At 42.5% G+C, this 27858-nt stretch overlaps 2 protein-coding genes across 8 annotated transcripts in view; one reads left to right on the top strand and one right to left on the bottom strand.

Moving 5' to 3' along the window:
- Positions 1–401: 401 nt before the first annotated feature.
- Positions 402–21938, top strand: CYP11A1 (cytochrome P450 family 11 subfamily A member 1). Its single transcript, XM_020994650.2, is given in 10 exon segments — positions 402–849; positions 4893–5048; positions 9391–9493; positions 9495–9591; positions 12390–12593; positions 13995–14155; positions 16524–16690; positions 16949–17027; positions 18850–19038; positions 20707–21938. Coding segments are annotated over 10 exon segments (1575 nt in total). The 5' UTR covers positions 402–553; the 3' UTR covers positions 20830–21938.
- An 867-nt stretch (positions 21939–22805) lies between these two features.
- CCDC33 (coiled-coil domain containing 33) overlaps positions 22806–27858 on the bottom strand; it is a 221305-nt gene continuing 216252 nt past the window's right edge. For 3 of the 7 annotated variants that reach the window (XM_020994637.2, XM_020994647.2, XM_020994641.2), the window contains 3 exons: positions 27399–27548; positions 26763–26876; positions 22806–22895 (listed from right to left, as the gene is read on the bottom strand). In XM_020994637.2, coding sequence (XP_020850296.1) covers positions 22851–22895; positions 26763–26876; positions 27399–27548 — 309 coding nt within the window. In that variant the 3' untranslated portion in view covers positions 22806–22850. Of the gene's footprint in view, positions 22896–23309; positions 23365–26762; positions 26877–27398; positions 27549–27858 lie in introns of those variants that run through there. The other 4 variants (XM_020994640.2, XM_020994645.2, XM_020994638.2 and 1 more) reach the window with 3 other exon arrangements.

The following is a 27858-nucleotide window of genomic DNA, read 5'->3' as shown; positions in this document are numbered from 1 at the left end:
CCACTTCTTTGTATATTCTCCTACTAGTATATAAGCTCATTAAGGGTTGGTACTATGTCACTTTTTTATATTATTACAATGTCTTACAGATGGTAGTCACTTAATATATATTTCTTTAATCAAATTTCCTTGTTCTCTGGGTTTAGCCCCTTTTTTGAGTGATTGGCTGATTGAGATCCAGTCCTCCTGAATGACTAATAGCTTGAAACTTCCTTATCTGGAAGGAATCCAGAGGAGTGGGGAGAGAGAGAGAAGAGAGAGAGAGAGAGAGAGAGAGAGAGACAGAGAGAGAGAGAGAAGAGAGACAGAGACAGAGACAGAGACAGAGAGAGACAGAGAGAGAGAGAGAGAGAGAGAGAGAGAGACAGAGAGAGAGAGAGAGAGAGAGAGAGAGAGAGAGAGAGAGAGAGAGAGAGATTGAAATCAGTGGCTGTGACAAGCTACATAGCCTTGAGCTTGTCTTATTATAAACAGTGAGTTGGGTGACTCAGGAATAGTCCTGTTCCTGGCAGCAGTGGCAGCAGCAGCAGCAGCAGCAGCAACACCTGGGACGATGTTAGCAAGGGGAGTCTCACATCAGTTAGCTCTGGCCAAGAGCCGTCATTGCCTCCTTGGCTCATCAAGAGAAGATGTTTGGACATTTAATGTCCGGAGAGTGCACCTGCCAGTCAGAGGTGGTGAGCTGAGTGCCTTCCCTCTCCGGGTGCAGGGGCCCCGACCCTACAATGAGATACCCTCAAAGGGAAGCAATGGTTGGATGAATTTGCTCCAATTCTGGATGGAGAATGGGCTGCACAACCTGCATGTCCGAACCTTACAGAGCTTCCAACAGTTAGGTCCAATTTACCGGTAAGTTAGATCCCTCCAGAAAGGTAGAGGCAAGATCATGTTCACAGGGACAGCTACCTAGGGATAATTTTCTTCTGACTTTTTATAAACAAGTTACTTTTCATCTCTATAGCACATAGGAGTTTGTGTTGTGATTAAGTCAAATTGCATATGTTAGTGTTGTTAAGAGGGGCTGATTGGGGGAGTTCTTTAATTTCCCTGATGACTTTAGAGTGGGGTACTCAATCTTCTTAGACCCTTGGGACAGTCAGGTGAAGCCTATGGATCCTATCTTAGAATAAGAGTGTTTTAAAATAATTGAAGGAAATGTCAAATTTTAGTCAGAGATTAGTGACAATAAAGGGGGCATTTTTTTGTGGTATATGATTTTACTAGAAAATTATTGCGCCATAAGAAATAACAAGTAGTATGAATTCAGAAAACCTGGAAAGATGTACATGAACTGATAAAAAGTGAAGTGAGTAGAAGCAGGAGAACATTGTACACAGCAACAGCCATACTGTATGATGAAGAATTATACATGATTTGGCAATTCTTAATAATACAGTAGTTCAAGACAATCACAAAGGATTCATGATGAAAATTGAAATGTGCTATCTTCTTATGGAGAAAGAACTGACATTATATGAATATAAACTGAAGTATACTAGTTTTCTCTCTCTTTTTTTCTTACCTTCCTCTCCCCTTCTTTCCTTCTTTACTTCCTTCTTCTTTTTTGTTTAAGTCTTCATGTACAAAATACTAATAGGGAAACATTTTATATTATTGCACATATATGACCTATATCAGATAGCTTACCATTTCATGGAGGGGGAAAAAGAAAGAAGGAGGGATGTAATTTAAAACTCAAAACTTTACAAAAATAAGCAATGAATGTTTAAAAAAAAAGAGGTTACATGTATCATCTACCCATATAGAAAGATAAATTGTTTAACATTATTGTATCCCTTATTATTTCTCTTTCATGTTTACCTTTTTTGAAAAATACATTTTTTTATTAATTAATTTATTTTTAGTTTTCAGCATTCACTTCCACAAGATTTTGAGTTCCAAATTTTCTCCCCATCTCAACCCTCTCACCACCCCAAGATGGCATGCATTCTGAATACCCCTTCCCCTAATCTGTCCTCCCTTTTATCTCTCCTCCCCTTCTCTTATCCCCTTTCCCTTCAATTTTCCTATAGGGCAGGAGAGACATTATACAGATATTTTGTCGTTGTTACTGTTGTCTAGTTGTGTGCAACTCTCTGTGACCCCATTTGGGATTTCTTGCCAGAGACACTGGAGTGGTTGGCCATTTCTTTCTCCAGTTCATTTTACAGATGAGGAGACTGATGCAAACAGGATTAAATGACTTGCTCAGGGTCACATAGCTAGTAAGTGTCTGAGATTAGATGTGAACTCACAAAGATAAGTCTCCTTGATTTGAAGCCCAGTGCTTTGTGTACTATGGTGCCACCTAGCTGACCCCTCAAATGTCTAAACTAGTGATCAAACATATAGGCAGCTCATGGGGAAAATGAAGCTTGAGCTTGGGGAGTAGGGAGATGGAAGGGGAGAGGAGAACATGCTTGTATTTTGACTGACCTTGGATCTGTTTTGCTGAATGTTTTGATTTTGCACTGGGGTGGGGGAGAAGAGAGAGAGAGAGAGAGAGAGAGAGAGAGAGAGAGAGAGAGAGAGAGAGAGAGAGAGAGAGAGAGAGAAGAGAAGAGAGAGAGGAGAAAAAGAGAGAGGAGAAAGAAAGAGAGAGAGAGAGAGGGGAGAGGTAGGACAGAGAGAAAGAAACAGAGAGAGAGGAGAGACAAAGAGGAGAGAGAGGGAAAAAGACAGAGAGAGGAGAGAAAGGGGGATGGGGCAAGGAGAAGGAGGGAGAGAATTAGAAGAGATGGAGGGAGGGAGAACATTCTAGGCAATGATAATTTAGAGCTGGGAAGAAGTCTTACTCTTTTTCTTTTTCCTTTCCTTTTCTTTTCTTCCTTTTCAATACTCTTACCTTTTCCTCCTCCAATGCCTGTCTGCCTCTGACTTCCACTCCCTCTTCCTCCTCCCCTCCCTCCTGTTTTGACACTGATAACAAGAGCCTTTGAAGATTTTAAACCACCAAATAAATGAGCTGTATTATTAATATTCAGAAATGAAGGAGTCATTCCAGGAGTCAGAAGTGTGGGTTTTTCATCCTGGCCTTTAAGGTCACTTTGTTGAGGATCAAAAAGTTAGGGGCAAAAAATGCTCTGGCTGTGGACGGAACAGGATTATTGGGGAACTACAGGGTTTGTTGTAAATAAGGGAGAAAACTGTATCAGCCTGAGAGTCCTACTGAAGGCCTCCCTCCTCCTTAAAGCCTAGGGGACAGGGCATCAGACTGTCTCACTTTTTGTAACCTGAAAATCTTGGATCGAAAGACAGGAGGTCACTGATAGGGTGGGGTGGAGGGACAGCAGAAAACATCGATTAATCCTCTTCACACAATCTATGGCTCAAACTGGCTTTTGTGATGTTCCTTATATAATTAATTTCATTTCTCTCTTTGTGCCTGGCTGTGCCTCACACCTGAAGCACCCTCCCTCCTTACCTCCACCTTTTAGAATCCCGAGTTCCCCTCAATACTGTGCTCAAATATCCCCTTGGACACAAGGCTTTTCCGGATCCCTTGAGCTGCTAGTATTTCCCTACCTCCCACTGCCTTGTGTGTGGTTATATTATATTTTATTATGTATATACTTTTATAGATGATATATTATTCATATCCTTCTATATATTATACATGCTTCCCTATAGTATATATTCCATATTATGCATATACTTCCATATATTATATATATGCCTATATATTATATAAATATTCTATATTATGCATATACTCCTATATATTATGTATATATTACATATCATATACTTCTATATATTCTATATCATGTATGTACTTCCATATATTCTATATTATCTATTTACTTCTATATATTCTCTATTATGTATATATGTCTATATATAAAGTATACATTATATTATATATACTTCTATATATTATGTATGTATACATTATATATAATATACTCTTCTATATATGATATATAGTATATATTATGCATATACTTCTATATGTCTATATATAAAGTATACATTATATTATATATACTTCTATATATTATGTATGTATACATTATATATAATATACTCTTCTATATATGATATATAGTATATATTATGCATATACTTCTATATAGTCTATATTATGTATATGTGTCTATATATTAGATATAAAGTATATAATATATTAAGTATATACTTCTATATATTACGTATACATTATATATCATATATACCTTTGTATATGATATATAAGACATGCATATAGTTCTGTATATTCTATATTATGTATATACATCTATATATTATATGTAAAGTATATACTTCTATATATTCTATGTGTTATATATAATTTACATACTTCTATATATTATATGTTATGTATATACTTCTATAGGTAGCTAGGTGGCATAGTGGATAGAGTGCCAGGGCTGGAGTCAGTTTCTTGTGAATAGCCTTGTGATATGGAAATTTAACATTGTAGGCATTCATTGACTACAAGCACCATATCCAGGTACCATTATTTCCATTGTAAGGTAGTTAAATCACATCTATCTCTTGAAAGCCCCTAATGATGCTCTCTAAAAGGGGGAATTCCAGGTCCTGAGACTGTTACTTTATTCACCCTTCTCTTAAAATTGGACTCCAGTTTCAGTCACTAAGCAGGGAAGGGTGAGGTTATTTGTGTTGGAGGTTTGACTAGCATGACTATAGTCACTGAGTAAGTGTGAGGCTTGCAGCTGAGCCAGGCCAGAGGGCTTTGTCTGATGCCTCTGCTCTAGGTGTGAGAGATCAGTTGCGTACAGTTGATATAGTTGCTGGGAATTGGGAAGTTTAGTCCTAGAGACAGATTCATTGCCTAGATCCAAACATCTAACTCTACCTACCCCAGGCCTTAGGTGCAGACCTCTAGGGTTTGGCCTCTGACCTCTTGATTTCATTCATCTTTCCAGGGAGAAACTTGGCAATACAGAATCTGTTTTTATCATCAATCCTGCCGATGCTGCCTGCCTCTTTGGGGCAGAGGGACCCTACCCAGAAAGATATGTTATCTCACCATGGTCCGCTTATCACACCTTCATGAAAAAACCTATTGGAGTCCTGTTCAAGTAAGTCTCTCTCCTTTCTTTTGGAAATGTATTCTTCCTCTTCTCATATCACAAGAGTTAGAATCAAAGGACGTCTGAATTGCTGTGGGGAGAGGGCCCTTGTAGAATCAACAGAAGCCGAGTAATAAGGAGACCTAGGCTCTGGTCTTAGCTCTTCCCTACATGAACTGTGTGATCTGGGGCATCCCTTCCCTTGACTCTGTCTTGGTTTTATGAATCTATCTAATGGGAAGAACAATCCCTGCTCTATGATGCCTCAAAATGTTGTGAGGATCAGAAAAACTCAAAAATGAAAAGTGTTATAGCAAGGTTAATGAGCAAGGCATTTGGCCATGAGGATGGTGTACATGGTAAAGCCCAAGCATCTTGACTTATCAGATGCTATTGAAACAGCAGTCCTGCTCTTTATGCATCTTCAAAGTTTGCAGGGGGGCATCTTTTCCCCTGACCGAGAGCCTGTGATTTAACCTCTTAAAGAATTTAATCTTCTGCTATAGTTTAATAATAATAATACCTAACATTTAAGCAGCACTTACTATGTGCCCCAAACTGTACTAAGCAAGCACTTGGCAAATATTATCTCATTTGATCCTCATAACAGCCCTGGGAGGTAGGTGCTATTATTATCCCTATTTTACAGATGAGGAAACTGAGGCAAACAGAGGTTAAATGACTTGCCCAATCACACAGCTAGTAAGTTAAGTGCTTGATTACATAGGCACTGCCTCGTCTTTGCTTATTGGTATGAATCTCCCCACTTTTTGCGTCCAGGATGCTACCACTGATCAGGTTCAAAACCTTGATGTCATGCTAGATTTTCACTGTTATTCACCATACTTACCCAATCTGTTGTCAAATCTTGCCATTTCTTTCTTCACAACATCTCTTGTGTCTGTCTGCTTCTCTTCACTCATGTAGCCACCAGCCTAGTTCAGGCCCACATCCCTTCTTGCCTATAATAACCTCATGATGGGTCTCCCTCTTTACTTCAATCCCTCTTCCCAATGGCTGCCAAAATTATTTTCCTAAAATGTGGATCTGACCACGACCCACTTAATAAACTCTGGTGACTACCTGTTGGCTCAATCATTATTTAATATTTAGCTCATCTTTTTAAAGTGCCTTTTTTGTGTAAGCTTCAAAACAGACATAATTATTAGTAAAGTATTTATAAATATGATTTATAAACAAGTAAATATACATATATTGGGAGTGGGCTCAATTTTTTTTTTTTACTGATGTGTTCATTCAAAGAAGTTTGAAGACTTTGGAGATAGTAGACTGAATTCCACAGTGCGACTGAACAAAGAGATGGCTGCACATAATTATGTTGTCAGTATCTTTAGGAGAAAATACCAGCTCCTTAACCTAGCATCGAAGGCCCTTAGCAATCTTTTGTTGTTGTTCAGTTATTTCAGTTGTGTCCAACCCTTTGTGACTCCATTTGAAGCTTTCCTTGGCAAAGATACTGGAGTGGTTTGCCATTTCCTTCTTCATTTTACAGATGAGGAAACTAAAGCTAACAGGGTTAAGTGACTTGCCCAGGGTCACACATCTAGTAAGTGTCTGAGGCCAGATTTGAACTCAGAAAGATGAGTCTTTCTGACTCCAAGCCTGGTGCTCTGTGCACTAGGGCGCCACCTAGCTGCTGCCTTAGTAATCTACCTCTTTCCTGTATTTGCGGCTTTTTTCTTCCTACTTCATTCCTTCTTTTGTCTAGTCAAGCTGACATTAGCTGGTTCCTGATTGCATCCTGTTCTCTCTGACCTCCTTGCATTTTTGCAGATTGTAGGTCATATCCCATGCTTGCATCCCTCATATCACTGCTGGTTAAAATTCTTAAGACACATCCCCCTGTTCCTTTGCAGAGATGGGGAGATAGATATGGAACATCGCATAGAATGTTACAATTTTTCAATGTATTGACCTCGTTTGCTAAAAAAAAAATTTTTTTCCTCTTTTTGTTTTTGGGAAAAGTTTTTCATTACAGGAGATGACTCTGTGGGAGGGAATGGAATATGGGGGGAAATTGAGGTGATGTAAAAAAAATGCATAACATCTAATTTTTAAAAATCCTTCTCTCGTCAAGGTTCAAGTCAGTCAATAAGTCACCTACTAAGTGCCAGGCATTGTGCTTAATGCTAGGGATACAAAGAAAGGCAGCCCCCCAAACACCCCCGCCCCCCCCCAAAAAAAAAACCCAGACCCTTGCCTTAAGGAGCTCACAGTCAAATGGAGGAGATGACATGATATACAAACAACATACAGACAGGACAAAGTGGAGGCTGCCTCAGCGGGAAGGAAGGCACCAAGATTGAGAAGGCCTGGGAGAGGTTCCTCACAGAAGGTGGGGCTTTTGCTGAGCCTTAAAAGTCAGAGAAGCCAGGAGGCAGCCAATGAAAATTCCTGGGGTTGGGAGATGGAGTTTCTTGCTTGAGGTACATCAAGGAAGCCAACGTCACTGGATTGCAGAGTATGAGGAGGGCAGTAAGGAATAACAATACTAGAAAGCCAGGAAGAGGTCAGGTTATGAAGGGCTTTAAAAGTCAAACAGATGATTTCACATTGGATCCTGGGGGTAATAGAGAGCCACTGGAGTTTATTGAATAGGGAGGTTTTATGGTCAGACCAAAGATCAATTGAACAGCTGAGTGGAGGATGGATGGATGGATGGATGGATGGATGGATGAATGGATGGATGAATGGATGGATGGATGGAGTGGGGAGAGGGTTGTAGCAGGCAGACTGGCCATCAGCAGGGTGGTGGCAGTGTCAGAGAGAAGAGGACACACATGAAGGATGTCACAGTGCTAGATATGGGGAGTGAGAAAGAAGAGTCAGGAATGACACCTAGGTTGTGAGTCTGGGGACTGGAGGATGGTGGTGCCCCGGAAAGTTAAGGGAACTTGGGAAGAAGGAAAAGTTTTGAGGGGGGAGACAATGAGTTGAATTTTGAATATGTTGAGTCATCTAAGGTGCCACCTCCTTCAATGATCCCCTACCCAAAAGTGATCTCTTACTCCTCAAAACCCCTACAGCCCTTTGGCCAGGTGACTTCTTGCTCATGTCAAATTATTCTTTGTATCGTATTTATTTTCATTCATGTCAACTCCTCTATTACACTCTGGAGATCCTGCTCCCAATTTCTACTTGGGATAAATCAGGTCTCCCAGAGCAAGGACATTGCTTCTGGAGGGTTCTAGAGGTACCCCAAAGATTCTTCTTTAATCCTATTAGCCTAAGTGCCCATTCCGGCAAGGACTGTCTTTTGCCTCTTTTTAATATCTCTGGCGCTAAGCACAATATAATAAATGTTTGCTGATTGACATATCAATCACCAGTTATTAGAAACCCAATATTATCTGAGCAATTATTATCAATTAGCTTCTTACAAAGCAATAGTTTCTGAGAAGAGTTATAAAACATTTTTTCTCAAAACTCTTATACCATGTTGATCCTTGGGGAGGGTGGGTTTAACTTGAAAGTAGTTACTACATGGGTTTCACCCCAAGTTCCCTTTGAAATGTGGCTCCCTCTCAGATGTTCTCCACCCACTTCTTTGCTTGGTTGAGTAGGTCACTTGGGACTTGGCTGCTTTTTACATGCCATTTACAAAATCTGGCATGGCGTGGACTCTGGCTACTGGATCTTTGGCAGCTTGCCCCCCCAACTTAATGAAGGTCAAAGCCAAAACTCCCTCCTCTGCCCAAGAGCAGGAAAGGATGAAGGCAAAGGGAACAAAGAATAGTGGCCCAAGTGAGGAGGGCCTGAGGTTTTTCTCCCCATCCAAAGGCTTACAGCATCTCCTCCTTCTATTGAAGCCAGGGAGGAGACAGGACCATCATCGTCCAGTCAGGGTCTTTTGCATGCATTTGCATTTCTGGATCAGCAGCCAATCAAAGGGCTCCTCTTCGTCATGTAGCTTGGAAGCCACACCTGCACATCTCCCAAAGTCCATGTGGTTACATCACATAAGCTCAGTGCAGCACCTTGTTCTTCGTAGGATTTTCATGGGTGTTGAATTGTGGTTCTATCACCTTTATGTTGTAGAGGCTTAGCCTCCAATCACAAGGTGCAGGTGAGTGAGAAAGGGGACAGGAGGGCTGAGAAGAGGGAGAGATATGGACGATAGTAATAGTGGTTAGCCTGCAAGGGCATCTGGTGGGAAACCCTTCTCCAAGGGCCCTTGCACGGAAAAGGGGAGCAGTGACCTCTCTGAGCCTCTGGATTCTCGGACTTGGGATGGACTGAGTGGCAACACCATGGTTTGCTCCATTACCTCCAGCCTCTTCTCCCAAGAACACTGGGATTTCCTCATCTCCTTCTTTTTTTTCCTTCTCAGGAATTGTGAAAGCTGGAAGAAAGACCGAGTTTTGCTGAATCAGTTTGTGTTGGCTTTGGACTCAATAAACAATTTTGAGCCCCTTCTTACTCCAATTTCAAGAGGACTTTGTAAAGAAGATTTACAAGGGGATTGAGAGGAGTGACCAAGGAAAGTTCACAGTGGACATCAATGAGGATCTGTTTCGATTGGCTTTTGAGTGTAAGTAAGGGCTGACTGAGGGAGGGTCTTAGCAATGAAGGAATTAATCAATCCACATTTATTAGGCACCTACTGTGTGCCAGGCACTGTGCTAAGCACTGAGGATTCAAAACCAGGCAAAAGATAATCTTTACCCTCAAGCAGCTTACATTCTATTGGGGAAACAACATGTAAGTAAATGGATATGCAAACAAGCTATGCACAGGATAAACAGCTCATAAATTAACCAAGGGGAGCCACTTAGAAGTAAGGAAAAGTTTCCTGTAGAAGATGGGATTTTTGGTCAGGATTTAAAGGAAGCCAGGAGGCAGAGACAGGGAAAAAGAGTGTTCCAGGCATGGGGGACAGCCAGAGAGAATGCCCAGAGGCTGGAAATGGAATGTCTTGCTCAAGGAATAGCCAGGAGGTCAGTGTCACTGGATTAAAGAGTATGAGTTGGGGAGTAAGGTGTTAGAAGACTGGAAAGGTAGGAAGGGGCTAGGTTAGGAAGGGCTTTGAATGTCACATAAGAACATTTTTGTATTTGCTCTTGGAGGCAGTAGGGAGCCCCTGGAGTTTATGGAGGGTGGGGTTGACATAGTCAGGCTGAATGGAGTGGAGAGAGATTTGAGGCAGACAGATCCTCCTCACCCCTCCTCCAATAGGCTATTGCAATAATCCAGGAGTGTGGTGATGCAGGGCTGTCGCACCAGGTTGGTGGCAGTGTCAAAGAAGAGAAAGGGGTGTTTTTGAAAGATGTTGTAACTGTGAGGTCAACAGGCCTTGGCAACAGATTGGATATGTGGGATGAGAGAGGGGGAAGAATTCAGAATGACTCCTAAATTGCAAGCCTGAGGGACTGGGAGAGTGGTGTTGCCCTCTACAAGAAGACCTGAGTTCAAATCTGCCCTCAGTCACTTATTAGCTGTGTGACCCTGGACAAGTCACTTAACCTCTTTCTGCCTTGGTTTCTCCACTTGTAAAATCGGGATAAGAACAGTACCCCCACCCTAAAGTTGTTGTGAGGTTCCAATGATCTTGGGCATAGAGGGTAAGGATGAGCGCACAGTGGTGGTGGTGTTCAGAATAGAAATAGCAGAGACATAGGATTTACATATTCAAGTGCTGTGAGATTTAAATCACATTAAATTTTAATGCACTATATAAATGTCAGCTATTTAAAAAATGGGATTCTGCGATGGAGTCCATGGACTTCACCAAATGGCCAAATATAAAATACAAAAAACATAAAAAAAATATAAGATATAAAAAAGATGAAGAACCCTTGATTTAGAACTTAAGAAAATTATTTGCTATTACATGGGCAATGCTAGGGCACAAACTCTTATCAGATCAGCAGATTTCATGTATGTAGCATAATCACCAAGGCCATCCCTCTCTTAGCACAAATGTGTTCGCTTGCCTCCTTATATCTCAAGCCTGATTCCTGGACAGAGGAAGCGGGCAGCCCAGTGAGGGTCTGGAGTCAGCCCTAACCTCAAATCCTACTGCAGACGCTTACTAGCTGTGTCACCTGGGCAAGTCACTTAACCTCTGTTTGCCTCAGTTTTCTTAACTGTAAAATGGGGATAATAATAGCACCTACCTCCCAGGCTCATTGTGAGGATCAAACGAGATAATATTTGTAAAGCACTTAGAGTAGTGCCTGTCACGCAGTAGGTGCTAATAAATACAGAATTGTTTTCCATCTTTCCATCAGTGCGATCTCAAGGTCATCGTTTAGTGACTTCTCTTGCGTAATTCCAAATCGTTGCCCCGAATCTTCAAACCAGTTTGCCAATCCACCAACGGTGTATTAGCGTTCCTTTAATCCTCTCATTTTTGCAGATGAGGGACCCCAGGCTCGGAGAGAAGGTATGATTTAGTGAGGTAGTAAGTAGTAAAGCCCAGCCATCTCTTATCTTTGAGTCCAGCCTACCGTCGATCTTATGACTTTGTGTGTTGTCTCTGCCTGATGGGGTTTGTACCCCATCATTCAAGTTAAGCACCCAGCCTTCCCTTCCATTAGGAAAGGGGTAAACTAGGGAAGGGCCACTAGGGGGCGCCGTAGTGCATACAGCTCAGGGCCTGGAGTCAGAAAGATTCATCTTCCTGAGTTCAAACCTAGCCTCAGACACTTACCAGCTGTGCCATCTTGGACAGGTCACCTGTCTGCCTCAGTTTCCTCATCTGTAAAATGAGCTGGAGAAGGAAATGGCAACCTGTTCCAGTATCTTTGCCAAGAAAATGCTAAATGGGGTCACAAAGTCTGAAATGACTGAACAGCAAAACTAGGGAAGGGGTAGTTGATTAATCATGCTTTAATTAACTATGGTTAATAAAATATTAGCCAGTTATGCCATTAATCAAAGCAGTAATTCCATTAGGTGGTTTTGCTTAACTATTTTTGGGACAAGTATCTTTTATGCCAATTCCAGTTAATAAAAGCAAGTTTTTAAAAGGCTGATTCTTTTTACTGGCTCTGAGGCCCTTTCTCCAGGCGTGCTGTAGATATCCAGCCCCCGTTGTTGCTCCAGATATCTCTTTTCCCTATGTTTAAGATATCAATATCACAAGATAGATTTCCTAAAATTTACTTTGTGAAGGAGAAGTCCTCCATGGACTGCCTTGTCTCCCCTAGTCCCTTGTACCGCATCCTGATTGATTCAACAAAGAAAAGCATGTTTAACACAAGGCGTTAATGACCTTGAGGGGGAAGGCAGAATTCCAGCGGGAGGTCAAGGGGATTCCAATGATCTGAGGTTCTCAACAAGGCCACAAGTCTGGCATATTATTGGCAGTGATCTCTGGTCTCACAGCTATTTGCAACCTTCTCTTTGGGGAGCGTCTGGGACTCCTAGAAGATTCTGTGGACCCTGAAGCCCAGAAGTTCATTGATGCTGTGTCTACGATGTTCCGTACTAGTGTTCCGATGCTGAACATACCTCCAGAGTTGTTCCGTATGGTCAAGGCCAAGACCTGGAGGGACCACGTGGCCTCGTGGAATGAGATTTTTGATCGAGGTGAGTGTTCTGAGTATCCTTCTGGGGCCACCGGTGGTGCTGGGGCTAGAGCAGACTGAGGTCAGACCCCAAGGTGGATGGTGACAGCAACAGCAGGCTGAGCATGGAGAAGGGCCTGTAGCAGCTTTATGTCTCCCAGAGGAGATGGGCAGAGACAGGGGAAAATCCAAGGAAAGAACAAATATGTCACTTGGTCAATGTCTCAACTCTGCCGCTGTTTCTTTTACGTCAACTATTTCCCCTTGAAGAGGCTCTGGTATTCAATAATCTATCAATTATGAAAGAGATAGGACTCCCCAGTTCTCACTGAGTGTGCTGAAGTGATTGTTTAAGAACCTCTGAATATTTGACAGAAGGTGGGAGTAAGTGGCATGCATGGAGGCCCCACCCTGTGGAAACCTGTATAAAGAGTAGAAAGGGCATCTCTAAGATCATCACAGAAAAGTGCGTACGTATGTGTGTGCATGTGTGTATTATACTGTGCACACATATGTGTGCACATGTGTATTATGAATATGCACACACATGTATACGTGTATAGGGCGCATTGCATGTGTATTGTGTAAGTGTGCATGGATGCTTACCTGTGTAGACATGTACGTATGCATTGTATTGTGTGCAGGTATGTATATATATATATATATGCCTGTGTATTATAGCTGTGTGTATGTAGATACATTGTGTGCCTGTATAGGTGCATGCTGGTATCGCACATGCATGTGCATGCGTATGTGTATACACACATGCATAGTGAATATGCAAAATGCGTTACATTGCACAATAGGAATATGCCTTCAATACACACATGTAATACAGTGCACACATGAGTGCAAGGTTTGTACCCATGTGAACTGTGTGTATACCTGCATATCTATGTGCATGCATGTGCAAGTGTGTGTACATGTATGTGTTGTGTGAAAAAGATAGCATTTGGTTACACACATATGATTTCTATGCACTTTTTGCAGAGGGCGAGGGCCCCCTGAATTCTAAAATCTCTACCTGGATTTAAGAAGTCAGGTACTGTCAATGAATAATAACCCACTCCTACAGCTGTCAACTTTGTTAGCCCTTGAGACAACAGAAACATCAAAGCTGTTGCTGGCAAGATGATAATGAGGCCTTTGTAGAACACTTTATCCTTACTTGAGCTGCCCCAAAGACACTGATGTAAATAAGAAAAGTAGAGGGAGGCCAAGGGCATCAAATGGTCAGTAGCCTTAATACAGCCAGGACCCACAGTTTCCTGACTTCCAATGATGAGTTCATTCCACTCCAGGTTTCCCCCAACTCTGTTCCCTCCAAAACTTCCTCAGCCTTCTTCATGTCCCTTCCCCAACCCCAATGTCTTCCATTCAGAGAGACTCCATAATGTCCCCTTTCTTTCTCCCCGTGTCTCAGCTGAAGGTTATATACGGAGCTTCTACCGGAACCAGAAAATGAGACCAAGAGTCCCCGAGTGTTATCCAGGCATTCTCTACTCTCTCTTGCACAGCAATGCCATGAGTTTTGAAGATATCAAAGCCAATGTTACAGAAATGATGGCCGGAGGGGTGGACACGGTGAGGATGAAGGGGGAAGAGAATATGTATTTATTCAATGTCTACTGTGCGCTAGGCACCTTACAAATGTTGTGGATAAGGGTCGAAGTGAGTAAGGTCCATTTTCAAGATGAGCATAGTAGGGTGTTGACCTCAGCAGCTGATACCCCAGTAGACTGACTAGAGCCAGAATCATGCCATGCCACTGACATTTTCTTCCTATGCAAACATTTGAACAAGTTACCTTGCTGAGCCTCATTTTTGATGTTTGGACACAGAGGAACAAGGATCCCACATCTCCCTCTCTCATTTGATTATTGTATTAAGTGAGTCATTATAAGTAGAACTCGGAAAGTGGTTTACAAAACAGAGATTTTTTGTAAAATGTTACCATGTGGGGGCACTTGTAAGGCCAAATTCTCCCCATGAGTTCCTGGAACTCCCACATTAGAGGTTCAATCCTTGTGACTTATTGTTGATTTTCTGAGATTCCGTTTCAGAAATGGAACCCAATTAAGCCTTCCTACCTCTGTGTAGCTAAGGTTATCAGCCTTTCCTTCTTGACAGGAGGGGATAGTACTGTGTGAGGACACTCACCCATTTGGGAGGTAGAGAGGTCAGAAAGGAGGTGGGCTTCTAGAAACAAATTTGACCAAGCTCACAACTTTATGGAAGAATAGTTGGCCCTTCCCAAGAGAATACCTATTCAACTGAATGTCAAAATCAAATATTCAGAGGAATACAAGTGACCACTTTCTTTCTGCCCTTTTGTGAGAAGTTGGGAGTGGGCAGCTATACTGGTAGAATATGAGTTAAGGCCCTAGAACTCTCATCATTGCTTATGAGAGTAAAAGGTTCCCATCTCTGTGATTTGCTCTGTTTACACGACCATAGCAGAAGAAAATGACTTCCTCAGACCCAGGGAATCAGGCAGGTCTGAAATTCAAGATGGTGAGGCAGGGGAAATCTCAGGCACCATATTGGGATTTTGGGGGCTGTGGCTTTAGGGAACTCCTTAAATCTTATGTGGCAAATGTAACCCGCTGTTCCTGCATGGAGAACCAACCTAAGAGATGGATACTTGGAATCACATGGCATAAGAACGTATTCTATTCCAAAAGAGCCTCTGATACAATCACTCATCTGACTCAGAAAAGAGTCTTCTTAGGACTTCTTGACATAAATAGTAGAGCCTGAGACTCTCAGTGAGAGAGGGGGCATATTGACTCAATTCTTTCTTTCCCTCGGAAGTTGGAATATCCTTTGGCTAGAGTCCTGAACAGGCAGAAACTTTGTGGGGCAAGTTGGAGTTTATGCCCAAAGGCCATGTCACTGGTATATGTCAAAGCTAAATGTCATAAACACTGGTTAATATGAAGATTATCTGACTAATGTCAACGTCTAAATGAAAAAATGAGGGCAGATCAGTGGGTTAATTGTAAATTAATTGTAAATCTGTGAAAGTTTACAAAGGATTGCCAGCTTTGCAGTAGAAATTAAAAAAAAACTTGACATGTAAATCCTGATTTACATGAAAGATAAATTAGGTGGTCATATGCTACTCATTTAAGGATTTTTAATTGTATGAAAACATTTCCTTGAAAGGACCAAAGAGTTTCTTTAAAGGATGCCTTGGCACGTTTGAAATATTTTCTTTATAATAACTTTTCAGGAGCTTAACTACTACATAAAACAAGATGGGCTTATGTAGGCTTTAGAGATTGTTTTAGGTAAGAGATCTGCAAAAACTTAAATGTTACCAGAACCTTGGTTTTCTTGTTTGTGCAAAGATGATGATAACAAGTCCTCCCTTCCTCATAGGATTATTGAGGACTATTAGAACCATTTTTGGATGGCTCCATTGAATTTTAAAAATGCTTAATAATCCATTTGCTATGAGAATGCTGTAGTGCCAGAATTAGCACTCAAAGTGTGTCTCAGTAAATGAGGGCCACTGGAGAGCCCCAAAGTCCTCTTTTATTGGCATGGTGGTACAATGATGCATTTTGCTTAGGCTGACAGTGACGTGAAATTGTTGTCCCTTAAGAGTGTGTGTATAAGGGAGCAGCTAGGTGGCACAATGGATAGAGCACCGGCCCTGGATTCAGGAGGACCTGAGTTCAAATCCAGCCTCAGACACATAACACTTACTAGCTGTGTGACCCTGGGCAAGTCACTTAACCTAGTTAAAACAAACAAACAAACAAACAAACAAACAAACGATTATGTGTGTGTTGAGGACGAAGGTGTGAAAAATTTCCACGTCATTCCATACCTCTATGATAATCATAGAGAGCTGATTATGTGAGCCTAGAAGGCTTAGTTTTCTGGAGCTACTGGAGTTGGGGGACTCAGTTCTCTTCATCCAACTCTCAACTGTCTACTTCAGACTTCAATGACCATGCAGTGGTGCCTGTATGAAATGGCTCGGAACCTAAAGGTACAAGAGACGCTTCGGGCCGAGGTCCTGGCGGCCCAGCGCGATGCCCAGGGAGATGTGAGGAAGATGCTCAAATCTGTGCCGCTTCTCAAAGCTGCCATCAAAGAAACCCTGAGGCAAGTTGATTCCCATCCTGGGGAATTCCTGCTCCACTTCCTTTTCCCCATCCCTCCCTGCACTTCCAGTGAGAGAGAGGGGGAAGGAAATAAATTACAAAGCAGCCATAAATGTGGAGGCAGCTAGAACTGGGAAGAAACAGGAAGTGGGAAGTAGGAAACAGGAGGAGGCAGGTCAGTGTCTGGGCTGAATTTTGTTCTTGAGCTCATGATCCTTTGCAGGACTTGTGTGTGTATTCTGTATCTCTTCTCTTTCAGGTTACACCCCATTGCCGTTACCTTGCAAAGGTACCTTCCATCGGATTTAGTTCTCCAAGATTACATGATCCCCGCCAAAGTAAGCCCTCAGACTAGTTTGCAGGCATTCCTACTCATAAGGAATCCAGAGAGCCCAAACCATTGTCTTTTCTTCTCTAGTCCAGAATGGGCACTGGGGAAATGACAGTCAGGGAAACAGAATGGGGACTTGGTTGGGTGGTGGTCAATAGCCCTTTTCCTAGGAGTAGAGGAGATCTTGGAGGGATTTAGGGCTTTTTTTCTTGCCAGAGGTGGGCAGAACCCAGCCCCATATAGCCTGCGGATTTCAGAGTTGTCTCCATCCTGAGCACCCCTCTTACTTAAGCTTCCTTCCTGAGCCATATGCCAGGTGCTTGTCATTTCTGAATGAGCCTATTCACCCGTAGTTAACTGCTTACAACTCTTTCTGTCTCCTTCACATCCAAATGCCCATATTAAATGTTTGCATGACCCTGTCTGTGCTGCATGGGGCAATTTAGCAGATGAGGTCCTTGCCCTAGAAATATCAAGGGAGACACATTCACATGGAAGGGGTAGAGACAGGCAATTAGAAATATTCAACCCATATTATATGTAATTTGTTCTGAGATTGAATATGACTTTATTAGGGCTTTTAGCACATAAAATATGTTTATATTTGGTATTATGGAGCCAGGCTCAGAAAATAGACTCTCATGTACTAAAGGCTGTAGTGTAGATGGCAAAGTAGATAGAGAACTGGACTTGAAGTCAGGAAGACCTGAGTTCAAATCCTGTCTTAGACATTTACAGGCTGTGTGATTTCAGGCAAGTCACTTAAACACTCTCAGCTTCAGTTTCCTCATCTGTAAAAGGGGGATAATAATAGCATCTAGTTCATAGGGTTATTGTGAGGATCACGTAAGATAACATATGTAAAAGGCTTTGTAAACCTAGAAGTATAATTATTATTGTCATGATGATGATGATTATGGAAAATCATTAAGCTAGAAAATCAATTAGCCTTGAGAACAGAGAGCTAAACAGAAATGCAACACATGAATTGCCCAATAGATTTTAAAAAGACTTTAGTTGGTCTTTAATGTAGACACATATGCCATCACATATGCCAGTGTGCAATTCATTTCAGTACACATTCAAGCAACATTAGGTACTGCTATGTATAGTACATTGGACAGTGACCTAGAGGTAAATAAACCATAGCAAATGCATGAATGTCTGCCCTAATGGATGTTAGTTGGTTTTTAATGTTAGCATATATGTCATCACATAGGCCAGTGTGTAATTCATTCATTTTACATTCAACCAGCATTAAGTACTGCTATGTATAATGTATTGGACTGTGACCTAGAGAAAGGTAAATAAACCATAGTTTCTACAGTTAAATAACTTCTATGCAAAGAAATCCATTGTGATCTGGATTGAAGCTCTGGGAGTTAGATGGGTGTTTAATGAGGAATTTGACATTTTGACTTTCAATTTGAGGGTTAATAAGACTGTCCCTTTGGCCAGTAAGGAGCAGGGTTCCTCCTGGGATGGAAATATCAGCAATCACAATTTGCATGAAAATGCTGCTTTATACTTTTCAAAGGTCTTTTACAACCATTGTCTTGTTTGATCCTGGGGTATGGGGATTGGTCTTATCCCCATTTGAGAAGATGAGGAAACTGAGGTCCAGAGGTGTGATGTCATTTGTCCAAGGTTCTATGGCTAGCACGTAATAGACCTCAGTGTCTCCTGCCTCCCTGATTAGGGTTTCTGAGCTAAGTTTCAGAATGCCCCCATGTGATATTTCGGGGATTGTGGGAATACCACAGAACAGACTGTCCTGGGTGCTCTGCACAGGACTGATTCTAGTCTACTCTCTCTCTGTTTTCCTCCAGAAAGTTGTCCAAGTGGCCGTCTTTGCCATGGGAAGGGATCCTGACATCTTTCCCAATCCAGAAAAGTTTGACCCTACCAGATGGTTCCATGAAGACACCTACTTCCGGGCTCTGAGCTTTGGCTTTGGTCCTCGGCAGTGTCTTGGGCGGAGGATTGCTGAGTTGGAGATAACTATCTTTGTGATGCATGTGAGTCTAATACTTTTTTGGAGAGAAGAGAGGGACTCTCATTAAAGATGCCCAAAGTCCCTTTCCACTCTGGACCCACTCATGACTCCTTCTAATTCGCACAGGAAATAAGGTTTGTGCATTGGAGACGTAGGTCTAATTTGTGTTCCATTGTTGGTAGATTGGAAGGGGTTCTTACCCACGAAGAAGGTTCCCTCTCTGTACCCAAGAGAGATGACTTTGAGACTGGGTTGTAGAAAGGGAGTAGAAATTAGATTGATGTCAGAATCAGTGACCCAAGTGATCCCCAGGGCATTTGGGCTCCAACTCCTGTTCCACAAGCATACCTTTCCTCTTAGGCTGGCTCCACCTGCCTCTCTGGGTCTTAGGTCATAGATAATTGTGGCTAGGAACCTAAATTGAGACTTGCAGGGGCTACAGTAGTCTCTGTCTGATAGTGGCATGAGAACCACCTCTGGGTATGAAGGTGTTGGTTAGGGGGAAGGTAAGGTTTAGGTCTGTCTGGCAGGTGTCTATGTTCTCAGAATCACTGGAGATAGACCTTTGGCCCAGGGAGATGGGGAGGGGAAAGATGGCAGGAAGATGAGAATGTTTTCTCCTACACTTGGGCACCACTATACCTAAATAAACTATCTACTTCTGAGGCAGAGGCAGCTCCAAGGTCATCACTGCAGCATCCTAATATTTAGAACTTGAAGGAGTCTTAAGGATGGTCTAGTCTGTGGTGTTAAGTAGGCTGGGAGATGGCCTGCAATACTCTTGCATGTGGTGGGGACCAGATTAAAATATAATTGGGGATTATCTAACAAAACAAATAAAAATAAAAGAGAACCTAAATAATACTAATATATGGTTTTCTAAGTCAACATGCAGCCTACAAGGATCCTTAGGTATTATTTAGTGGCTCCCATTTCTAGTTGAGTTTGACACCACTGGTTTAGTCCAATTTCCTAATTTCGTATCAGAGGAATAATCCCTTCCTGCTCCCATCCCCGCACCTTCATCTTTCCATCACCATTCCCTCACCCCCCAGGAAACTACTGGTAGGCTTTGCAAGACCTTTGGGTCTCTTGCATCTCTGCTCCCATTGACCATGAACAAGGCAAGAAGCAGCACTGTGAACTCTACCAAGCTCATATACATATACATATACATATACATATACATATACATATACATATACATATACATATACATATACATATACATATACATATACATATACATATACATATATATGTATATATAGTGTGTGTATATATCTATATCTATATCTATATCTATATCTATATCTATATCTATATCTATATCTATATCTATATCTATATCTATATCTATATCTATATCTATATCTATATGTATGTATGTATGGGATCCCCAAGCATCCTTCTTCCACTTTCCATGCCCCTCAAGCTGTATCAATTCCCACAGAATGTGTTGTTTTCCCCATGGAGATTTGCATTACAGAAACTTTAGGAGAGACCAAAGAATAATTGCACAATGGTGGTATTTGTGGCATCAATGGAAGACATAGTTTGAGCCAAGGACCTTCCTCGAGGCTTTCAAATAACTCCCAGGCAATCTCCTTTTTTCGACTTAAGCGTGAAGCCATCCCTGCTCTGGAGTCTCCCGCCTTTTCCATTTAGCCTAGTTCTTTCTTCTCTGCAGATTCTGGAGAACTTCAGGATTGAACTCCACGAACTTTCAGATGTGGGTACCACCTTTAATCTCATCCTGATGCCTGACAAGCCCATTGTGTTCACTTTCCGGCCCTTCAAGCCCCAGCTGTAATGCAGAGAGACGTGACTTCTGCATATTTGTTATACGGAGAGGCTGAGGATAACAGGGAGGAAGATACAGGCAGAAATGTGACAAACCCAAGTATATAATGTAATGGGCCAAGAAAATTATTTGCCTCTTTATCTAGGGCTAGAATTTTTAACCTGGAGTCTGAACTTCAAAAAAAGTACACATACACACATATATATTTGGAGAACTATATTTCAATATAATTAATTTCCTTTTGTAATCCTGTGCATTTTATACAATTAAAATCACAACTCTGAGGAGTCCACAGGCTTCATGAAACTGCCAAAGGGGTTCCATGACACAAAAAGTTAAGGATCCTTGTGGCCTATGGATTTGTCCACTCCTATGCCATATTTTGCCCCGGAGAAATGTCCTTCAATCCACTAAAGAAGGTGGGTAGAAGCCTTCTTTGTTATTGGCTTAAATTGGGATTTCACTAGAAGATCCCCCCTCCCATTTGACTGGAAGGAAAACAAGAAATATTTGTATACTTGAATTTCTCAAAATGTCCTTTTTCAAAAACGTTAGTAAATTACAAAGGATAGCCACACCATTCCTGACTATCACCATCAACACAGGTTTCTTTCATGAACATTTAAGAAGTGAAGAAATTGTTGCTAGTACTATGTTCTGTTGGCTCTAATCTTGACCTGGTCCAAGCACAGAGAGCCCTGCCAACTGTGGGAAAAGACCATTTTTGATATGGATATAAGGCAATCCATGTAATGGAAAGATCTGGTTTTAGAGCCCAAAGATCTGGGTTTGAATCTTGGCTCTGCTATTCACCAGTTGTGTGACTATGGGCAAATTTCTTAACCTCTTTTAAGTCACAGTTTCATCCTAAGAGGAAAAATGATGAAGCATGTTGTCCACCTCCCAAAAGAGAGATGAAGACTCAGGATGCAGGATAAGACATAGTTTTGGACATGGCCAATATGGGAATGTTGTTTTGATTGATTATATACATTCATTACAAGGGTTTTGTTTTTGTTTTTCTTTTTCTTAATAGTGGATGAGTGGGTAGGGAAGAAGATAAATGCTTGTTCATTGAAAAAAATTAAATAAAAAAGACCCAAAGCTTTATAGCCCTAGGAATGGGGTACCCAGTCTTATCTGACTCTGCCCTAGAGTCTCCTTGGAGGCTGGGATGTAGATGGATATAGATGAACCTATGGTGCCTATAGCCAGATTAGGATGATGGTCCATTTGGTTTGGTTTCTTCTATCTTGCGAAATTGCCAGGGCTGAAGAAGGTATGTTTGGGCATTGGGTCTCCTTAGTAGTTCTCAGGTCAAACCAGTTGGGTGGTCACCTATCTCGGCTTTGTATAAAGTTGATTCTATCACATTACACAAAGAAATTCTTAGGAAGAGAATGGGAATCAGGACAGTTGTGTCCTACTTCTGACTGCCACTAATTCAGGGTGTGACTGTGGGCAAATCACCAAATCATTCTGAGCTTCCCATTTCTTCCTCTGTCAGTTAAGGGCTTTTGGATGAGATGACCTCCACGACCCCTTCCAGCTCCAATGCCCTAAGATTGTTTGCTCCTTCCCACAGTCACCATCCCTTCTCCCTGTCCCCAAAATGCCATCTTGCTTCTTTGGGAGATGAGCAGTTCTCCTGACGTTGAAGTTCCAAGATCCATACCCCGTAACTTTAGAATACAGTCTCCCTTCTCTCTCCTACCTCTTTAACCAGTTGGCCAGCTCTTTGACCCATAGAGATTCTGGGCTGGGGTTCTAGGAGGGAGGCCTGGGGAGAAAGTGACTGTGGGTGGGAGAGGGGGAAAAATCTAAGACTGAGGATATTCCAGGGCTCGTTGGGCTTCATCAATAGACCATGGACACTCACCAAGCTTTATGCATTTAATAAGGTTGTTAGGGATCTGATTCCAGGAGAAGAATGCAAAGGGAGTCCTGTTTCTGTGGTCCTGTTGGGGAGGTTTCACTTTGATCTTCGTTGGACTTTACGGGTCAGATTCTGGATGGAGCGATAACGGATCCTATTTTTGCGGCTTTTTGAAAGTCGTATGGTCCGAAGGACTCCTCTGTACATAAGGCAAAGTAAGGGGGACCTCATACGGATCATGAAGTTTCCAGAAATAGCTCTTTTCTGTCAGCTTCTAACCACCCCCCTGCAAAGACTTATCCCAGACCACCGAGCCAGGACAGGGCACTGAGGAGCACTTTGGGGCAGCGGGGATACGTATAGAGACTCTGAGAGGAAACCTGCGCCTCCCACGTGGGAGTCTATGTGTCCTTCAGTACTCTTAGGACTGCCCCTCTATCCACCTCTCCCACCTCTGGCATATCTGTCCACATCTATTGGGACCTGCCATAGGCTTTGTGACCTCCTACTCTGTGCTGTGGGGTCAGTAAGCATCAGAGACAGTGGCAAAATGGAGAGAATTCTGGGCTTGGAGTCAGGACACCTGGGTCTGGAACCTGGCTTGGCTACTTACTTGTTTTGTGACCCTGGGTTAGTCACTTCCTCTCTCTGGAGTTCTGGTTCCTCGTCTGTAAAATGAGGAGGTTGGACTGGATGACCTCTACGGTCTTTATCGGCTCAAAATCCTATGAGTCATCAAATCTGGCAGTGGTGAGGCGCAGAGATCTCAGGCTTGCCTGGCCCAGGGGCCTGCCTTGGGGGGCTACTAATAGGCTTCTTGAGAGTGTGTCTACATGTGGACACACACACACATATACTATTGGTATCCATTCCTTTATTGTGGCGAAAACATAGATTGATCAATCAATAGTTGGATTGTATCTATCTATACACACACATATATATGCATATTTACATGTATACATGTATATGTAATATATATCAATCAACCAAGAAGTCTTTGTTAAGACCCTACCATGTGCCAGGCACTATACTGGGTGCTGGGGATACAGACACAATGAATTAAGCAATCCCTACTTACAAAGAGGTTATATTCTAATGAGGCTACCCCTCTCTCTCTTTTTCTCTCTCTCTCTCTCCATCTTTCTTTTTGCCTATTCTTCCATTTTATTTATTTCCTTTTTCTGTTTTTTTCTCTCTTTCCTTCTCTCCCTTTCTTTCTTTCTCTTCCTTCCCCTCTCTCTTCCTTTTTTCTTCCTTCCTCTCTCTTCCTTTTTCCTTCCTTCCTTCCTTCCTTCCTTCCTTCCTTCCTTCCTTCCTTCCTTCCTTCCTTCCTTCCTTCCTTCCTTCCTTCCTCCCTTCCTCCCTTCCTCCCTTTCCTCCCTTTCCTCCCTTTCCTCCCTTTCCTTCTTTCTTTCTTTCTTTCTTTCTTTCTTTCTTTCTTTCTTTCTTTCTGTCTGTCTGTCTGTCTGTCTGTCTGTCTGTCTGTCTGTCTTTCTTTCTTTCTTTCTTTCTTTCTTTCTTTCTTTCTTTCTTTCTTTCTTTCTTTCTTTCTTTCTTTCTTTCCCATCTATCCTTCCATCTATCTGCCGAAATAAAGGAATGATGATTCATCTCATTCACAGAAAACCTCTTGGTAGCAGCAATAACTTGCTAGCCTTTGACACTAGAGCTCTCGTAATTTTCCTACACTATCCTCCCCGCCCCTTCCCATCCACAACGCTCTCTTCCAAAGCACAAAGGTAGCCTGACCTGCTCTCCTTGGTTCTACCCTCCTCACTCCCTACTGGCCAACAGCTTCCTATTTGCTGTTTTGCTCCACTTTTCTTTCTTCCACTCTTTCCTGGCTCAGTGGCCCAGTGAATAGAATGCTGGGCCTGGAGTCAGGAAAACCCAAGTTCAGATCTGGTCTCAGACACCCATTAGCTGTGAGACCCTGAGCAAGTCACTTAACCTCTGTTTGCCTTAGTTTCCTCATCTGTAAAATGGGGCTAATAATAGCATTTGCCTTATGAGTTTGTGAGGATCAAATGGGATAATATTTGTAAAAGTGCTTAGCACAGTGTAGGCTGTTAATAAATGCTTACTCCGTCCCAGCCCATTCCTTCCAACAGAGGTCAGACTGGCTTCCAAGAGGACAATTAGGTAACCTGGCCTCTTTATTGTAAGAATGTGCCAATGAGAGAGAGAAGGGTAGAAGGGACTCCTCAGGACCACTCATTTGCCTTCTATTTAGAGGGTCCCTGAAGAGAAGAAATAATGACCATTCAACCTTTCTACTATACTGTATTGACTTAGAAAAATGAATATCAATACATAAATTAACAGGCAAGGTTGGTGAAAAATATTGCTCTGTGACCCTGGGTCTGGGCCTTCTCTCTGGGCCTCATTTACCTCTATTTCTTTTTTTGGGGGGGAGCGGTAAGGCAATCAGGGTTAAGTAACTTGCCCATATCACACAGCTAGTGAGTATATGTGTCTGAGGCCGGATTTGAACTCAGGTCCTTTTGACTCCAGGGCCGGTACTGTAACCACTATGCCACTAGCTGTCTTACTTCCATTTCTTTGTGTTTGGACCAGTAACTTCACTGGTGTAGGGAGTGTCCACTGAGGAAAATCTATCAATGAAGATCAGAACCTTCTCTAGAATCATGGTTTCAGTGAGCCACATGGCCCTGAAAGGTTTTGACCTGTCCAGAGTTCCATAGCCAGTATGTGTCAGGCAGGACTTGAACCCAGGGCTTCCTGGTTTTGAGGCTAGATCTCTGTCCACAACCTCATGCTGCCCTTTTACCTCAGCTTTAAATGGCCACAATAATAAGCCCACAACCCAACTGGGAGGTTACTGTTTGAAAAGTGCTCTGTAAACCTTAAGGCACTGTGGAGAGTTTTTATTATTATAGGCAACATGGAGTAGTGGGTGGAAACCTGGCCACTCTCTAAGCCTCTAAGTTAGAGAAGGAGTTCCAACCTGAACTGGTCAAGGTAATTCTTTACCTCCATCCACTGAGGAAATCGCAGTTCTGCTTAATAAACAATGTACATACATATGTGCACATATATGCATACATAGACACATATACCACATGTATATACTATTATATATACATACATATACATACATACATATGTGCATGTCTGTGTGTATTCATGTGTATATATGTGTTGTTGTGTGTGTGTGTGTGTGTGTGTGTGTGTATGTGTGTGTAGGATTGGAAAAGAGGAACTTAGAAAGGACCAGGATGAACCCCAAGGGAAGAAGCCCTAGAAGGAGATGGGGAGATGTTCTGGGTAGACAGTACTATCTAGAGCCTCTCAGTTTGCCACAAGAAGGCAGCTACTTCCCCTTACTTTTCCTGAAGTCAGCCACATCCTTGCCTATTAGCATTGTGGCCAGAATCAGAATTCTGGAAAATCTCAGCCCTTTCTCCTTTAGGGGCAAAGTCATGGATACCTGGGCAAATGTTCTTAGCTCCCTCATCATCATAACTCATGTTTCAAGAGCACTTTAAATTGGACAAAACACTATCTTAACAACAAGCCTGTGAGGTGGGCAGTGGGAATATTGGTTCACATGATTTACAGGAATCTGAGGTCCTAAGAGGTTAAGTGTGCAGGTGTGTGTCTGGGGCAGTTGGTGTCTGAGGTGTCTAGACCCATTATGATGTGATACTTTTCAACTATTTAATAAGGCATGGGGCAGGGTTCCAAATTAGGTGATCTCTGAGGTCCCCTGGGGAGCCAATACCCTCTCTGCTCCAACAACCCTCTTTCCCCTGACACAGCCACCTAGTATTTGGGTAGTGCTGCCCTGGGCCAGTCTCAGAGCCAGCTGCCTCTGCCAATCAGAAAGATAATGATGAGGTGGTGATGGTGAGAATTGTGATCTCCATTTCACAAGAGGAGGGATTTGCTCAATGTCACGTAGGGAGTTAGTGTCAGAGCCGATATCGGAAGCCAGGCTTCCTCAATGCCAGTCCACATTCTTTCCAAAGCTGACCCCTCAGAAATGGCCAGATGCCTCCCTGTTCCTTCACCCCAGTCCCTGGTGTCCAAGGCTACTCACTTGGTGTTCTGTCAACATAGGACTGGAACCATGTATAAAGCCATGGTCTTGTTCCATCAGCTTCGAGGTCAGATCTTGTTTTTCTTGTCCCCAGCGCCGAGCTGAATCTTCCAGCTATAACCCCAGATAGGGATGAAAAGAAGCATCAGGGCTGCTGGGCCCATGACAGAGGGGGCTGGCCAATGGGAATTCACAGCCAGTGGGGACTCTGGTGCTTTTTCAGGGGCTACCCTCCCTCCTCCCTTCCTAGGGCAGGCATTATGGCTCATAATGGCGGCTGGGGAGGGAGACTGAGCAAGGGGAGGTGGGATTCCAACTCTAAATCCCATACTCCTAAGATTTTTTGAGCCCATGGTAAAAGCTTTCCTCCAGGTTCTTGGAACCATGGGCTCCATTACTAAATGACTCAGTTTCCCTTCAGTTATATTCTGTTTCATATATCATAGGACCATAAATTTAGAGCTGGAAGGAAACCCAGTGAGTCCAATCCCTTCATTTTACAGATGAATAAACTGAGGCACAGAGGGGTTGACTGACTTCATTCCATTCCTTACCCTTGTCCTACAGTTCTCTATAGCCTTATTCTCCATGGACTTATCTAAGAAGACTCCTTTGAGAACTCCAGGCCTCACCTACCTCGCTCTCCAAAGTCCGAATGCGATTTTGAGCACTCTCCAATTTGGCCATGAGATTGAATTTGTCTGAGGTGCTGGAGAGGAAGTCCTGTTGGCAAAAGCACAAATCTGGCCGATAGGGGAACCACACTATTATGATCCCATTACACACCTGAGGCAAAATTAGACAAGGCCAGAGTATGTGACTTCATGGAGGTTACCCATTGACCTCTGTGGAGATCATGTAGCACATGGAGCCGAAAATGAGTTATTTTTGAAAACAAAAAAAGGCTGCTGCCCTGGGTGTGTGGTGACCTACCATGTCCCATTGAGCCTTCATGACCCTGAAACTAAGGGCTAAATCCTGAAGTTGTAACTTGGGATCATAAGACTTAGATTTGGCAGGGACCTTGGTAATCACCTAGCTCAATCCTCTAGTTTTCCAAATTAGGAAACTGAGGCCCAGATTGACTGAGTTTGAA

The sequence above is a fragment of the Phascolarctos cinereus genome, unplaced genomic scaffold (assembly GCF_003287225.1).
Source record: "Phascolarctos cinereus isolate Bilbo 61053 unplaced genomic scaffold, phaCin_HiC Scaffold_3;HRSCAF=262, whole genome shotgun sequence".
In the NCBI taxonomy this organism is placed as follows: Eukaryota; Metazoa; Chordata; class Mammalia; order Diprotodontia; family Phascolarctidae; genus Phascolarctos; species Phascolarctos cinereus.
Note: the sequence above shows the minus strand (reverse complement) of the source record. Positions and strands in the feature narration are given on the sequence as shown.